The sequence below is a fragment of the Erinaceus europaeus genome, chromosome 10, assembly GCF_950295315.1.
Source record: "Erinaceus europaeus chromosome 10, mEriEur2.1, whole genome shotgun sequence".
NCBI lineage: Eukaryota > Metazoa > Chordata > Mammalia > Eulipotyphla > Erinaceidae > Erinaceus > Erinaceus europaeus.
Window position 1 is genome coordinate 16486419 of NC_080171.1, and position 16733 is coordinate 16503151.

The 16733-nt window shown below is 41.7% G+C and overlaps 1 protein-coding gene across 3 annotated transcripts in view; it reads right to left on the bottom strand.

Moving 5' to 3' along the window:
* Positions 1 to 16733, bottom strand: part of MELK (maternal embryonic leucine zipper kinase) — a 141573-nt gene that overhangs the window by 40952 nt on the left and 83888 nt on the right. For 2 of the 3 annotated variants that reach the window (XM_007524096.2, XM_060199173.1), the window contains exon 18: positions 16022 to 16541. The exons of the other annotated variant lie outside the window; for it this stretch is intronic. In XM_007524096.2, coding sequence (XP_007524158.1) covers positions 16364 to 16541 — 178 coding nt within the window. In that variant the 3' untranslated portion in view covers positions 16022 to 16363. Of the gene's footprint in view, positions 1 to 16021; positions 16542 to 16733 lie in introns of those variants that run through there. 3 annotated transcript variants of the gene reach the window in all.

Consider the following 16733-nt stretch of genomic DNA (forward strand, 5'->3'; position numbering starts at 1 on the left):
ACCTACTATAGAAAAGTCACACCTCTTGCTTTTGACTTAATATTTTCCCCCTCTAGAAATGACTGCTTTAAATATGTTCTACAGTGGTTAAAACCTTGACTAATCCAATTTTCTATAAATCAGAGCTATCAAATATTAATATCAACCTACTTTCTGTGACTAAAAATAATATTTTACTTTGGGAACAAAATATGTGTTCTCATTTATGCCTGAGTTCATCAAGCAGTTAAAATTTTTGTGTTGTTCTTTTCATCAGTTCTGACAAAGTGATATGGAATTAGACACCCTGTGAACTGTTTCTTTGCTTTAATGTGTGAGCTGCGCTTCACTAGAGGGAATAAAATAATCCACTGTCATTTCTGTCTTTATCATATTCATTTTGGGGCAGAGAATTTATTCACTCTTCACTATATAGTTATTTATGTGCTACAATCTTGCATTTTTGCGTTCCCCAGAGAACATGCCATTAAAACTCTTAATGTGACACCTCATATTTTTAGTAGACTAGAAAATAGTTACAATTTTAATTTAAATTGAAATGACTATGTAATAGCTGGACAAATCAGCCTGAGATCCCCAGAGCTCTTAATTGTAATTCTCCACTGTTTTCTATGCATAGATTTCTTTTCCAAAGTGTTCATTCTGAAAGACTCACTCATTCCAACTTCACTTATTTAATAATTTTCTATGGTTAACAACTTCATGATTAAACTTTAATGTTAAAAAAAGAAACCTTAATGTTAAATATAAATGGTTGCAGTAACAAGCTTATTAAAGTGTTTAGAAAAGAAAGAAGATTCAGTGTTTAAGGAATGATGGACTTGAGTATCAAGTGTAAAGAGGAAGAGGGATGTTTTCATCTGGTCAAAAGAAAAAAAGCAGAGACCCAGAATTTAACACACACACACACACACACACACACACACACTATATCTGGTAGATTTGAGTTTTGAGTCTCTCCCTGATGTTACTTCCTTCTTCCCCCTCTCTCTCTTTTTAACCAGAGCACTGATCAGCTCTAGTTGATGGTAGTGCAGGGGTGGGGTGGGGGTGAGGGTGGGGGGGAGTGAACCTGGGACTTTGGAGCCTCAGGTATGAGAGTCTTTTTGAATAACCATTATGCTATCTACCCCCACCTCTTCTTCCCTCTTTATTTCCCTCTTTCTTCTCAACTTCTCTCTGTCTCTATAAATAACAAAATAAACAATCTATTAGCCAAGGCCAGTTCACAAAAGAGATAAGAGAAGAAGAAAAGTTTCTACTGCAGATAGCCTTTTATATTTATTTATTTAAATTCAATTTAAAATCTTTTCTTTAACTATACTTATTCACTTGTTTTCCATCTTGAAACGATCACATACATTCTCTATTTTTATTTTATTTCTTATTTATTTATTCCCTTTTGTTGCCATTGTTGTTTTATTGTTGTAGTTATTATTGTTGTTGTTATTGATGTCATTGCTGTTGGATAGGACAACAGAGAAATTGAGAGAAGAGGGGAAGACAGAGATGGGGAGAGAAAGACACCTACAGACCAGATTCACCACTTGTGAAGCGACCCCCTGCAGGTGGGGAACCGGGGGCTCGAACTGGGATCCTACACCAATCCTTGTGCTTCTGGAGAGCCCTGCATCTCCAGACCCCTGGCCCACTAGGTAAAGAGACAGGCTGGGAGAATGTATCAATCTGCCAATGCCCATGTTCAATGGGGAAGCAACTACAGAAGCCAGACCTTCCACCTTCTGCACCCCATAATGATCCTGGGTCCATACTCCCAGGGGGATAAAGAATAAGGAAGCTATCAAGGGAGGGCATTGGATACGGAGCTCTGGGGGTGCGTACTGTGTGGAAATATACCACTCTTATTCTATAGTCTTGTCAATATTTCCATCTTATAAATAAAAGTTTTTAAAAATACAGATTTAGGGGCCATGGTGGGGCAGAAGAAAATACCCAGAGCAGAAAGCCCTGAGTCTAGAATCTTTTTTCTCCTATTTTGGTGGAGGGGACTAATGGATTACACTACAGTTGTTAACACATTGGTACAGCCTTTCATTTCCCATGATAGGTGTCTACAAAACACTCTTTTTAATTTATTTATTTTTTAATTTCTTTATTGGAGGATTAGTGGTTTATAGCAGACAAACATAAAATACATGTTTGTACATGTGTAATATTTTTCAGTTTTCCACATAACAATTCAGCCCCCACTAGGTCCTCCTCGGCCATCATGTTTCAGGACCTGAGCCTCCCTCCTCCCCCAGAGTCTTTAACTTTGGTGCCATACACCAACTCCAGCCCAAGTTCTGCTTTGTATTTCCCCTTCTTGTTCTTCAACTTCTGTCTACAAGTGAGATCATCCTATATTCTTCTTTCTGTTTCTGATTTATCTCACTTAACATGATTCCTTCAAGCTCCATCCAAGATGGGCTGAAAAAGGTAAAAATCACCATTTTTAATAGCTAAGTAGTATTCCACTGTGTATATAGACCACAACTTGCTCAGCCACTCATCTGTTGTTGGACACCTGGGTTGCTTCCAGGTTTTGGCGATTACAAATTGTGCTGCTATGAACGTAGGTGTACACAGATCTTTCTGGATGGGTGTATTTGGTTCCTTAGGCTATATCCCCAGGAGAGGAATTACAGGGTCATAGGGTAGGTCCACACCTAGCCTTCTGAGAGTTCTCCAGACTGCTCTACAAATTGTCCTTTGACATCTATAAAGTAGACTAAGGTAAAGGCTAAAAAGGAGGCCAGATGATTCCATTCTAGAAAATAATAAAATCAAAAGTAGAGAGAGTTTCAAGTGGAAGAAAGCAGTGGCCCCTGGTGTGAGGTGCCAGGCAGAGGACTGTGGTCACTGAATTCAGCAGTGAGCAAGTCAGTGATGCCCTGAACACTACCCCTGGGCAGTTTCCTAGAGCCACATTCTGATACTCTCTTTAGACCCAACGTTTTCTCACTTTTCCTCTAAATCTAGCCCCATCTGTAGAATCTATTTGTGGATCTGGAAATGAAGATTATATCCAAAGTCTAAGAAGTACTATTTTAGAAACTCGAGTAGTATCATAGGCCTGAAATGCCCTTTGCAAATAATAAACACCACACTCAAGTTCTTTCTCTTTCTACTACCACCCAGCATCCTTCCTGCTTCCCATGTGAGCAGCGTATCAGCTCCAACGCCTTCCTTCCTGTCCTCACTCTTTAACAGGTCACACCTGTTTATTCTTTACTGAAACTTTCTTGCAGTCAAGTTCATGGGGTCTGAACTTCTTGAGTTCATTTTGAGTGATTCTCTTGTGTTTCAGAGTCAAGCTTCTGCTCCACCACACTCTTGAAGTCATTCCTGGTTCTTTCTTGACTGACCTAATGCCTCTTCTCACTCCTTGGCCTCCATGTTCTTCTTATCCTGCCTGTTGAAGGGACTGAAACTCCTTTCAAGGTCTCCTCTTTCTTGTCTTTGATGACATATTTCTTCTCTCATCTATTTTTTTTTTTTCCTCTTTTGCCTCCAGGGTTATCTTGGGGCTCAGTGTCAGCACTTTGAATCCACTGCTCCTGGCAGCCATTTTTTTCCATTTTATTGGATAGGACAGAGAAATTGAGAGAGGAGGGGGGAAGACAAAGGGGAGAGGGAAAGATAAACAGCTGCAGACCTGCTTCACTGCTTATGAAGAGATCCCCCTGCAGGTGGGGCGCTGGGGGCTCCAACTAGGATCCCTGCGTGGGTCCTTGCACTTTGCACCATGTGCGCTTGACTCAGTGTGCTACCGCCTGACCCCTCTAAAATTTAAATTAAAAAACTTTTTTTTGCCTTTAGGGTTATTGCTGGGGGTAGGTGCCTATACTACGAATCCACTGCTCCTGTGGGCCTCTTAATTTTTTTAAATTTTTTGAATAAGAGAGAAATTGAGAGAGGAGGGGGAGAGAAAGAGGGAGAGCTGCAGAGCTGCTTCACCACTTGTGAAGGGTCCACCCCTCTGCCCCCTGCAGGTAGGGAGTTGTGGGGGCTTAAACATGTGTACTTGCATTTAGTACTATGTGCACTTAACCAGGTGTGTCACCGCCTGGTCCCCCTTCTCTTATTCCTCTTCAACTCCTTCACCTAGTCTTCAGAGAGTTGGATTAACAAAGGCTAGAATAAACTTCAGTTTGTCTGGAGATTAGAGCTAGCCATATGGGCCTAGAGTCATTGGAAAGAGCCGTTCTCCTAGATCCCATCTCTCTGACCTAGGCCCACATCCACTCATATTTAGCACACAAGCCTGTGCTTCCTCTGCATCTGCCAGTCTGAGCTTGCACTCCATGGTCACAGCTAGGAACATTCGAGGCTGCACTCATTTCAGGACCCGTCTTCCTTGAGTGGCAGAGTGTGTTGGCCCAGCCTCCCTTCAGAGAGTGGGGCAGTTTCTACCATTGTGGTTCTACATTGAGGGCAAGGTCCTATAGAGGCCCACAAGAGGGTTTATGATGTTGTTCCTGTCAGAGGTTACCAGTGATGGTGGAGAGATGGTTCTGTTAGAGGTCTAGGCCCATTATCTCTATGTGTGAACCCCAGGAGTCCCTGACTAAGGCTCCAAATCATGGGGTGGCCTGGTAGTGACCAAATGGGTCATTATTAAAGAGTGCTGCTCCCTTGTCCTTATCCAGCTCTTGGAGTCCTTACTTTATCTGACAGGGCTAGGCTTAGCGTGATTGAGGGAAGTGAAATAGGAAGTAGGTGGGAAGGGTATCTAGGTCGAAGGAGAAAATATTTGATTAAGTACTTTATGTTGTCTTATGTAAGTCTTGCTATTTGCTTGGTGCACTTACTGAATCACTGTAGACTGTTGCACACTTTTACTTTAAGGTATATATTTTCCCCTAAATAATGTACACATGAGTGCATGTGCCCTAGGTCATGTGTCCTCATCTATATCTAAGTTCTCTAACTCTGCCATAAGATGTGCCAACCAAAATAGAACTTAGGAGTCCTATGAGCTAGGAAAGGTATCACCCAAGTACTGGAGCTGACATCCTAGGCCTGGCATCCCTGGACACAGTCCGAAGTGAAACAAGTGGAGGTGGCCCTGGTTATTGATTTGACTGAGATCAACAGATGTAGCATCAAATGGTATGGATCAGAAGAAGCATGAAGGGAAATGAGCAAAGCCCCAGAGGTTCCATACAAGACCTTACGACAATTTGTCATGTAATGCTATTTATAAATAACTCTATCTTACCTACTGGCAAGACTATTTGCTTCTGGTCTCCCTGGTCTAGTATTATACATGATTTAATATATTAAAAAGTTATTATGAAAAATGCATTAACAATTTGAGCCCAGTGTTCAAATTCAGTTTACTAATTTGAAACCATAATTAGATTGAAGGAATATATACTCAGAACTGAAGTCTATGCATTGAAAAGCTCAAGATATTCAATCTATTCCCCCCTCATGTAAATAGTGATTTATAAGACTATAATAAGCTAATAGGATTATATTTTAACACCATTCCCACCAACCAGGATCTGTGTCCCTACCCACCTCCTACAGTGGAGCTGAAAATCTACCCACCCCCAAGTTTTTTTTTTTTTTACTTTGGTACAATACTCCAAACTCAAATTCTGCTTCATGTTTTCCTTTCTGTTCTTCTTTCTCAACTTCTGTTTATGACTAAGATCATCCCATACTCATCTTTGTCTTTCTGATTTATCTCACTTAATATAATTCTTTCTAGCTCTATCCAAGATGGGTCTAAGAAGGTGGATTCATTATTAATAGCTGCATAGTATTCCACTGAGTATATATACCATAACTTTCCCAGCCACTCATCTGTTGTTGGACACCTGGGCTATTTCCAGGTTTTGGCTATTACAAATTGTGCTGCTATGAACATAGGTGTACACATATCTTTTTAGATGGGTGTGTTTGACTCTTTAGGATATATCCCTAGGAGAAGAATTGCAGGGTCATAGGGTAGGTCTACTTCTTACCTTCTCAGAGTTCTCCAGACTGCTCTCCATAGGGGTTGGACTAATTTACACTCCCACCAGCAGTGCAGGAGTGTTCCTTTGTCCCCACACCCTCTCCAGTATTTGTTATTGCTGTCATTTTCTACTGTATAACATTCTCACAGGGGTGATATGGTATCTCATTGTCATCTTTATTTGCCTTCCTCTGACATTCAGTGTATGGAGCAATTTTTCAAGTCTGTTGGCCTTCTGTATGTATCTTCTTTGGTGAATATTCTCTTCTCACCTCACTTTTGAACTTTGTATTTTAAGAAGCCACTGGAACTTCTCTGCAAAGTAAAATTCAGAGCCTAGATCCTTTTGAGGTCAAAAGTCTCATAGAATTATTGCCTGTCAAGATTAGAAAGGCACCTCAAGGGATTTAATCAAAACAACACCTAATCCTTTAATCCTCCTCAGTGGCCCCCATGGAGGGATTCTCCTGCTGCTGCTGCTGGAGAGCATTCTATGAGGGCAGCTCTCTTCCTTCCTTTCCCAGCCATGAATTTCCTACCTCATATCACACTGAATCTCACCTGTTGTGCAGTCTCTCTCTTCCTCCTCCTCCTCCTCTTTACCAGAACACTGCTCAGCTCTGGTTTATGGTGGTGATAAGGACTGAACCTGGGACTTCAGAGTCTGAGGCATGAAAGCCTTTTTGTATAACCATTATGCTGTCGCCCCGGCCCTGTTTTTTTTTTTTTTTTAAATCTCCACTGGGTCTACTCAGAAAAGGTCAGGTCCCTCCCCCACATATCTTTGGATTTTTGAAGATGCCTGTCACATCACCTCTCCATAAGGCATGGCCACCTTCCCTGCCATCCCTCCACCCAGCACAGTTTCAAACTCCCTCAGAACCCTCACCCACTTGCCTAAGTATAACCAATTCCACTAGTGAGGGGTGTGTGTGTGTGTGTGTGTGTGTGTGTGTGCGCGCGCGCGCGCATACAATAAAGGGGATTTCTTTTAGTTTTCTTTTAAGTGGTTCATTTCTGCGAACATCAGGAAACAATTTCCTAGAGGCAGCATGACATATGATGACATAGGAACAAGGTTATCCTGAGCCCAGCACATCAGACAGTCTGGAAATCCCTTAAGTGAGGAATGCTTGTCTCCATAAAACCTTGATAATTTAAAAGGGACAATGACTATCCAAGGCAGTCAAGGTCTCCATTAAACCCAGCAAAGCTAGGCAACTGAAGGAGGGTGATGGGGGTGGGGGTCATTGGGGGCTTCGCAGGCAAGGAGACCCTTTGGTCTTTAAGCGACATCATTATCTGTGGGTGATTATCATTACTACAAATACTAATACACTTTTATTAAGCACTGGCAATGACCCAGGGCAAGTGAGTTTAAGTTTATGTTCTATCCATTTTCATTATCAAGAGAAAAGAGGAGAATGAACAAAGGACTGTAATGTGAAATTCTAAAGTAGGAAAAATGAAAAAAGGTTAATTAAAAAAAAGAGTAAAGAGAAAGGCTCCAACTGTTCGTGGTCAGGAGCCATGATGGATGTTGGATCTTGTCACCCTGGACCTGTCCCCTATGATTTCTTTCCATCTCTCTCTCTCTAAAAAAAAAGATCCTCCTCTCAGCGAAGGACATGGAGGGAAGGCCAAGAGTTGGAGAGAAGGGCAGTAGGTTTGCATCTCAAGAACCCCTTTGGTTCTGAAATTCTGCAAATCCATGTTTGCCAGTTCCCATAACTAGCCAAAAACAGAATCAAATTTAACATGAAAATGTTAAATCCAGAGACAGAACTCTTTCCCAAAACAAAAAGCTCTTTATTTCTTCTTCCTAGCATCTGTAAACAAACACACACACAATCAAAGCATAGTATTCTCACCTCCAAGTACCCTAATTTTCTGCACAGTTTATGCTGATTAGGACAAATGTAAGATATTTCTTATTAACAACCAAACTTGTTTGAGTCTTTCAAGGAATTGTATCTCTCTGCTCTGTAACTGTGCTTTAGGATTTGAAGTATTTTTCTATTCGAGTTATTTCTCTCCATCAAGTGAATGCTCAAGGCTTTTCAGTGTCTAGAAACCAGACAGGGAGTTCTAAGCACTTCAGCAGAATGAACACTAAAGTATAAAACATTTAGTCTAAGATGGTGTCTCTCTTAGGAGAGTTGTATTTTCAGTGTCTACTTATGTATATATTCACAGGGTGAAGTGTCTGTTTATCTTGGCTGAAGCTTTAATCCATTACTCCAAATTATACACCAAACGACATCACTTGTGGTGTCAGCTAGGAGAAACACTACACATGTGTTTGCAAGTGTGTCATGTCTATGCATGCAAGCCTGGGGACAGGCAGTGACTTAACAAAGGTCATACAGCAAAACCAAGTCTGGAGTCCAAGTGCCTGATCCCAGAATCCAATATTCTTCCTGCTAAACTGCACCGTCTCTCAGACTTGATGCAACATGTTATGACTGTCTCAGAGGAAACCTTACAATGCCTTTATAATGCCTTTATGTAAGAAGGGCAGAACATGCCCCAAACCTTCTCCTCATATGAAATGACAGTTGCCTCTTGCTAAGCTTAGAGAAAGGATTCTGTAGAGACAAACGGGGTCTGGGCGGTGGCGCAGGGGTTAAGCGCACGTGGCGCGAAGTGCAAGGACCAGCTTAAGGATCCCAGTTGGAGCCCCCGGCTCCCCACCTACAGGGGGAGTCACTTCACAAGCGGTGAAGCAGGTCTGCAGGTGTCTTTCTCTCCCCCTCTGTCTTCCCCTCCTCTCTCCATTTCTCTCTATCCTACCCAACAACGACAGCAATAACAAAATAATAACAACAACAATGATAAACAACAAGGGCAACAAAAGGGGGAAAAAAGCCTCGAGGAGCAGTGGATTTGTAGTGCAGGCAGTGTCCTGGCAATAACCCTGGAGACAAAAAAAGAAAAGAGAAACAAAAAGAACAGATGTGAATGCTTCTTGGCTTTGTGCGATGCTTCTCATTGAGGACTTTGTGAACCCCTTGATGGCAGGATCCTTTTTTTTTTTTTTATAAAAATGGAAATATTGGGGAGTCGGGCTGTAGTGCAGCGGGTTAAGCGCAGGTGGCGCAAAGCACAAGGACCAGCATAAGGATCCCGGTTCGAACCCTGGCTCCCCACCTGCAGGCGAGTCGCTTCAAAGGCGGTGAAGCAGGTCTGCAGGTGTCTATCTTTCTCTCCTCCTCTCTGTCTTCCCCTCCTCTCTCCATTTCTCTCTGTCCTATCCAACAATGACGACAACAACAATAATAACTACAACAATAAAACAATAAGGGCAACAAAAGGGAATAAATAAATAAATAAATAAAAATTAAAAAAAATTTTTTAAAAGCATTAAAAAAAATGGAAATATTGACAAGACCATAGGATGAGAGGGGTACAAGTCCACAGAATTCTCACCACTAGAACTCCGTATCCCATCTCCTCCCTTGATAGCTTTCCTATTCTTTATCTCTCTGGGAGTTTGGACCCAGGATCATTATGGAATGGAGAAAGTGGAAGGTCTGGCTTCTGTAATTGCTTCCCTGCTGAACACGGGCTTTGACAGGTCAATTCATACTCCCAGCCTGTCTTTCTCTTTCCCTAGTGGGGCAGGGGTCTGGAAAGGCAGGGCTCCAGGACACATTGGTGGGCTCGTCTGCCCAGGGAAGTGAGTTTGGCATCATGGTAGCCTGTGGAACCTGGTGGCTGAAAAGAGTTAATATATAGGGCCAGACAAATTGTTGACTGTTGGTCTGCTTCTAAGACCCCTTCTGTTTTGATCATCACGTTAGGTTCACTTGCATTGCTTAACTCTGTGGTCTGTTTACATAATCACTGCTTTACCTGAGACCCACCCTGCCTACAGGGCATTGGTTTAATCCCCATTGGTTTGCTCTTTTTCCACTCTGCCCTCTCTCCTAGTCACATCCTGTTTTCAACCGTTTAGTCCCCACTGGGTCTCCCGCTTTTTCCTTCTCCCCACCCCCTATCCTATGTATTTCCTCTTCTGACCTGACACTTCTGCCTCAGGAGATATAAAGGACAGGATTTTCTAATGAATAGAGATTAGATTGATTGCACTGCATCCCTGCTCATCAATACAGATTGAACTGCATCCCAGCTCAGCCATGAGTCCCTGGTCATCTCTCCCACCCACGAAGCTAGCCCGGCAGTTGACTAATCATGAACCTAAAGGCAAGAGTATTGCAGATGAAGATTCAGGGTCTCCATTTTGAAAAGAGCTAGTAGGTATATTTTAGGTATATTCCATGACTTTACTAGTTTTTGCCTGAGCCTGACATCTAATATGCAGGTGGACCCAAGTTATTGTCTGGGGAGATGGTGTCATAGTTGGAAAACGGACTAGAAAGCTGGATCAGGGAAGAGAGTAGCTACCAAATATGGGAAAAGTGTATCAATTTTATTAACTGTAAACCGCATTGATTTGATCTGGAGCCCATAGTCAGCACAGGAGCCTATGGAACCTCTTCATCCTGTAGATCTGAGCTCACATTCTGTGGTCACGGCTAGGAACATTCCAGGCTGTACTAATTTCAGGACCCATCATCCTTGGGTGATAGAGTATGCTATCCAATCTCCCTTTGGAGAATTCCCTACCATTGCTGATGCACATTGAGGGCCAGGTTCCATAGGGGCCCACAGAGGGGTTCATTATGTTGTTCCCCCTCATATTAATTATATCATGATTTGTGAGACTATGCGTTAATAGAAGTGTATATTAACACCATTCCCACCACCAAAGGTCTGTGTCCCTCCCTCCCCACCCCACGTGAAGCTGAACATCTACCCTCACCTTCCACCCAGATTTTTACTTTGGTGCCCTACTCCAAACTCTGTCAGATTCTGCTTTGAGTTTCCCTTTCTGTTCCTCTTTCTCAACTTCTCTTTATGAGTGGAATCATCCCATACTCGTCTTTCTGACTTACCTCACTTAACATAATTCCTTCTAGCTCCATTCAAAATGGGTCAGTAAGGTGGGTTCATTGTTCTTAATAGCTGCATAGTATTCTATTATGTATATATACCACAGCTTTCTCAGCCACTCATCTGTTGTTGGGCACCTGGGTTGCTTCCAGATTTTAGCTTTTATGAATTGTGCTGCTATGAACATAGGTTTACACATATCTTTTTGGTTGGGTGTTATGGGGTTCTTGGGGTATATCCGTAGGAGAAAAATTACTGGGTTATATGGGAGGTCTATTTCTAGCCTTCTATGAGTTCTCCAGACTGCTCTCCACAGAGGGGCTGGACCAGTTTACATTCCCACCAGCAGTGCAGAAGGGTTCCTCTGTCCCCACAGCCTCTCCAGCATTTGTTGCTGCTGTCCTTTTTGATGTATGCCATTCTCACAGGAGTGAGGTGGTATTTCAGTGTTGTCTTTATTTGCATTTCTCTGACAATCAACGACCTGGAGAAATTCTTCATATGTTTGTTAGGATGGCAGGATCTTATATGCATGTCTCACTAGTGCCAAGTAGGAAGTTCAAATTCAATGTTGACTGGGTTACTGCGCTCATTATGAAATTGATAGTAAATGAAGAATATATAAGTGACACTGAACCAACCTGACAACTTTCACCTTACCAATTTTAAGACCTGGAGTTGAAACCCAGACCTCAAGGGTGCACCATAATGAAGTAATCAGCCCAGGGAGGACGCTCAGTGGTGGCATTACACATGTACAAGGACCTGGGTTCATTCCCCAGTGGAAGGAAGGAAAGGTGAAAGGAAGGAAGGAAGGAAGGAAGGAAGGAAAGAAGGAAAGGAGGGAGGGAAGGAGGGAGGGAAGGAAGGAGGGAGGAAGGAAAGGAAAAAGGGAAGAAGGAAGGAAGGGAGGGAAGGAGGGAGGGAGGAAGGAGGGAGGAAGGAAAGAAAGAAAGAAGGGAAGAAGGGAGGGAGGGGAAGAGTGAGTGAGGGAAGGAAGGAAAGGAGGGAGGGAGGAAGGGAGGGAGTGAAGGAGGAAGAAAGGGAGGGAGGGAGGGGAGGGAGGGAAGAAAGAAAGGAAAAGAGAAGGACAGAAGGAAGGGAGGGAGAGAAAAAAGGAAGAATAAAGTACTGACTGATATATTACAACATGATGAATAATCCTGAAAACAGTTTTCTAAGTGAGAAGTCAAACTCGAAAGGCCACATATCATATGATTCCATGTATATGGGAACTCCCCTACAGTGGTCCGGGAGGTGGCGCAGTGGATAAAGCATTGGACTCTCAAGCATGAGGTCCCGAGTTCAATCTCCAGTAGCATGTGTACCAGAGTGATGTCTGGTTCCTTCTCTCTCTCTCTATCTCTCTCTCTATCTCTTTCTCGTCCTTTCTCACTAATAAATAAAATATCAAAAAAAAAAAAAGCACTCCACAATAAAAACACCAAGTAGATTCAAGGTTGCTAAGAACTTAGGGGCAGAATAATTGGAGTGATAGACCAGTAATGAGTTCCAATGTCTCTCTGAAGTAGTGACCATGTCCTAAAATTAGATTGTATTTCTGTGAGCATGGTTTTCCCCCGTTTTTAAATTTCTTTATTGGAGGATTAGTGGTTTACAGTTGACAGTAAATACAGTAGTTTGTACATGTGCAACATTTCCCAGTTTTCCACAGAACAATTCAACCCCCATTAGGCCCTCCTCTGCTCATGTTCCAGGACCTGAACCCTCCTCCCACCCCAGAGTCTTTTTTTTTTAATTGGGGGATTAGTTTTACAGTCGAGAGTAAATACAATAGTTTGTACATCATAACATTTCCCAGTTTTCCACATAACAATACAACCCCCACTAGGTCCTCTGCCATCATGTTCCAGGACCTGAGCCCTCCCCCCACCCCAGAGTCTTTTGCTTTGGTGCAACACACCAACTCCAGTCCAAGTTCTACTTAGTGTTTTCCCTTCTGATCTTGTTTTTTTAACTTCTATGAGTGAGATTATCCCATATCCATCTTTCTGTTTCTGACTTATCTCACTTAACATGATTGTCTTCAAGCTCCATCCAAGATGGGCTAAAAATGGTGAAATCATCATTTTTAATAGCTGAGTAGTATTCCACTGTATATACAGACCACAACTTGCTCAGCCACTCATCTGTTGTTGGACACCTGGGTTGCTTCCAGGTTTTAGCTATTACAAATTGTGCTGCTATGGACATACGTGTACACAGATCTTTTTGGATAGCTTTGGTTTCTTAGAAATATGTTTAATTTTAAAAAGAACTATTATTTCCCTTATGGGTTTTTTTTTTTTTTTTCATTTTTCTTGTCTGCATTACAGAGATTGGGGTTGAATCTTACAGTATGTGAACTACACCCCAATAAACCTATTATAAAAAGATTCAATCTCAGGGTCAGAGAGTGGCATACCCTGTTTAGTGTACATTACCACACACTAGGACCCAGGTTCAAACCCTCAACACCCACCTGCAGGGGCTTCCCTTTTCCACTTCTCTGTTCTATCAAGTAATATATATATATATATATATATATATATATATATATATATATATATAATTTAAAAAAAAATTAAGTCTCTTGATAGCTCTCCTTTGCCTAAGCATTTAATTTAGTGAAATATGCACGTCCTTTTAAATTGATACGAATGTTAGGTTACAAGACTTTGTTTTGGGGTACAATTTTACCTCTCTTCAAATAGTTACCACACCACACCCAACAAGAAACCAAGACCTTCCCCTACAGTCCACAGGCTGCCCTCCATCTTGATGCCCCTACTCCTCCCCCTCCAGTAAATTCCATTCCAAATCAGAATCTCAGGGTTTGTCTTTTGCTTACCTTGTTTACTCCTTTCTTTTTAGAAAAGATTTGTTCACTTAATGAGAGAGAGAAGGACTGGTCCACTGTTCTGTTCTGGGACATGTGGTACAGAGTCCATGAGTGCCTTACTGAGCAACTTTCCTGGCTAAATGCTATTGCTTCAGCGAGAGACATCATCAGGTATACGTCCTCTTTCTTCCTTATTTAGCTGATCATTAGCTCCTCTGGTTCCAGTCATACTGCAAAAGGCAAGCTCTATCTTTTCATATAATTGGGTATTACATTCTGTATATACCACATTTTTAAGACTCATTTTATGGGGGGCATTGGTTTATAGTACAGTTGTTGACACACGGGTACAATTTCTTTTCCTTTTTTTTTACTTATAAAATGGAAATATAGACAAGACTATAAGATAAGAGGGGTACATTTCCACACAGTGCCCACCCCCAGAGCTCCATATCCCATCCCCTCCCCTGATAGCTTTTCTATTCCTTATCCCTCTGGGAGTATGGACCCAAGGTCATCATGGGATGCAGAAGGTGGAAGGTCTGGCTTCTGTAACTGCTTCCCCGCTGAACATGGCAGGTTGACCCATACTCCCAGGGTACAATCTCTTATCTGCATTCATGTCACTGAACACTTGAGTTGCTTTCATGCCATGGCTCTAGGAAATCGTGCTGGGAGGAAGACAGATGTACATTTATTTTTGCTAACGGTTAGTGCACTTATTTGGTAATTTTGTGCCTGTGCATACACTGTTCTTGTGTCAAGAATGTCACACTCCCTCTCTCTACTGAGCACATGATATACCTATGAGTGGGATTGCTGAGCCGTATGGTAATCTAGTTTTAATATCTGGGGAAGTTTCCATAATGCTCTCCATAGGAACTGGACCAATTTACATTCCCACAAGCAGTTACAGCAGTTCCTTCTGGGCAACCTTGCCAACACTTGCTTCTGGCCATATGGACAGTTAACTTATGGCAAAGGAGTCAAGAGCTTACTATAGAGAAAGGAGAGTCTCAACAGTGCTAGGAAAACCAGACAGCCACATTCAAAATACAGGAACTTGATCACTACCTCTCACCATACACAAAAGTTCATTTAAAGTAGATCAAAGACTTGGATGTTAGACACAAAGCCATGAAATACACTGAAGAAAACACAGGCAAAACCCTCCATGAAACTGCCTTCAGGAACTAAAATGGGCAAAAACAAACAGATGGACATCAACCTGTAAAGTTTCTGTACAGGAAAAGAAAATATTATTAAAGTGAAAAGACATAATCCTCTGACTGGGAGGAAATATCTGTACAACATATACCTGACACAGGTGAGTTAAGTAAAAGAACTCATGAAATTATAACAAAGTTAGGATTCAACTTTTTAAAATTTCCAATTAAACTTTTTACCACAATTAGTACTACCTATCACCACCTTCTGCACTTAACTCCAACCACATCATACGATTTGATAATTCTGTCTCTGCACACACGATTCTTGCTGTCAAGGATGTTGCCCTCCCTTTTCTGGTCAGCACATGCAGATAGATCAAATACTGCTTCCTTCAAGAAAACATCCCTTACCCCTCCCATGTCTGCCATCCCCTTATAAACATTAGTTAAGGCGCCTGCCCCTGCTAACAGACTCTGAACTCCCAAAGTCAATGAGGCAGTGCCATCTTCAAGCTCCAGGACCCAATGCCAGCAAGCATTTAGTAAATGTCTATGGAATAAATGATTAACAAAACACTCTCTCACTCCTGGCTAGAAGTAGTGCTATTTTTTTTTTCCTCCAACTAGTTTAATTGGTAAAATCTATTCAAATATAACTAGAGTTCTGGCCTTTAGAGACCAATAAAATGAAATAAAAATACAAACTTGGGGCCAACATGGAGATTTAAGGAATATTACTATAAAGTAACATTTCATGAGGGTTCATAGTTCAGATACTTATCATTGTTGACCGAATACACTTACTGAAGTCAATACTCTTTTATTCAACATATTAAATATGTTGTTTAACTCTGGTAACCACAGCTGTGACTTAGTTAACGATCTCAATAAATCCTACTTAAATCAGACAGGAAAAAATTATGCAAATGAATTCTTATCTGTTTTCCTGCCCAAGGCATATTTGATAACAGACAAAACATACTCCAAATAGTCTCTACTTAACAGTCAGGAAGCCATTTGAGGTTTTATTTTGGATCAAAATCAAATGCAAAAAAAAAAAAAGAGGGAGAGAGAAGAAGCCTGCCATATTCACAAATGGTTTTATTTCAGAGAGAAATCACACATTAAAAGGAAACATACTTAAGAATTGACATTCATACATGGAAGTGAATCTGGGAAAGTCAACAGTAACGTATAAGGCTGCGTGACTTTAAAAGACAGGAACAGAGTGTCTTACATTACTTGCCTTACATTCATCCACGAAGCAATATCTTTTGTTTATAAACAAAAAGACATTGTTTTTTTAAGATAGCTCTGACGTCTGTAGTTCTAGTGGACGTTAGAATAAGCCAAAGCAGCCATAGCAGTCTCGTGTAGGTGGCATCACCCCCGTTCTCATCCCGCAGGATGGGAATCATTCACCAGTTATACCTTGCAGCTAGACAGGATGTCTTCCACTAATCTCTTGTAAACCCAGGCATCACCCTTAAGCCGCTGCCTCCTGATACCCACCACATCGGGTTTCTGAAGCTGGCACACTTCTAGTTCAAACTGCATTGTCACTTTGCCAAAATCTGACTGTGTTTGACACTTGAGTGTATAGCTGTGAAAAACAAGATAAGGCGCCAGTTAGTTGGGGAACCGTGAATATTCTGCATGATACAAGAGAAAATGAACCATTACTTCCTAGTAAGCAATGTATCACTGCTTACACTTTCCAAAGGCCCCGGCTATGCTTTAGTGATGGAGTATGACTGGTGCTTTCTCAGAAGCTGAACTGGGATCTTCAAAAAGA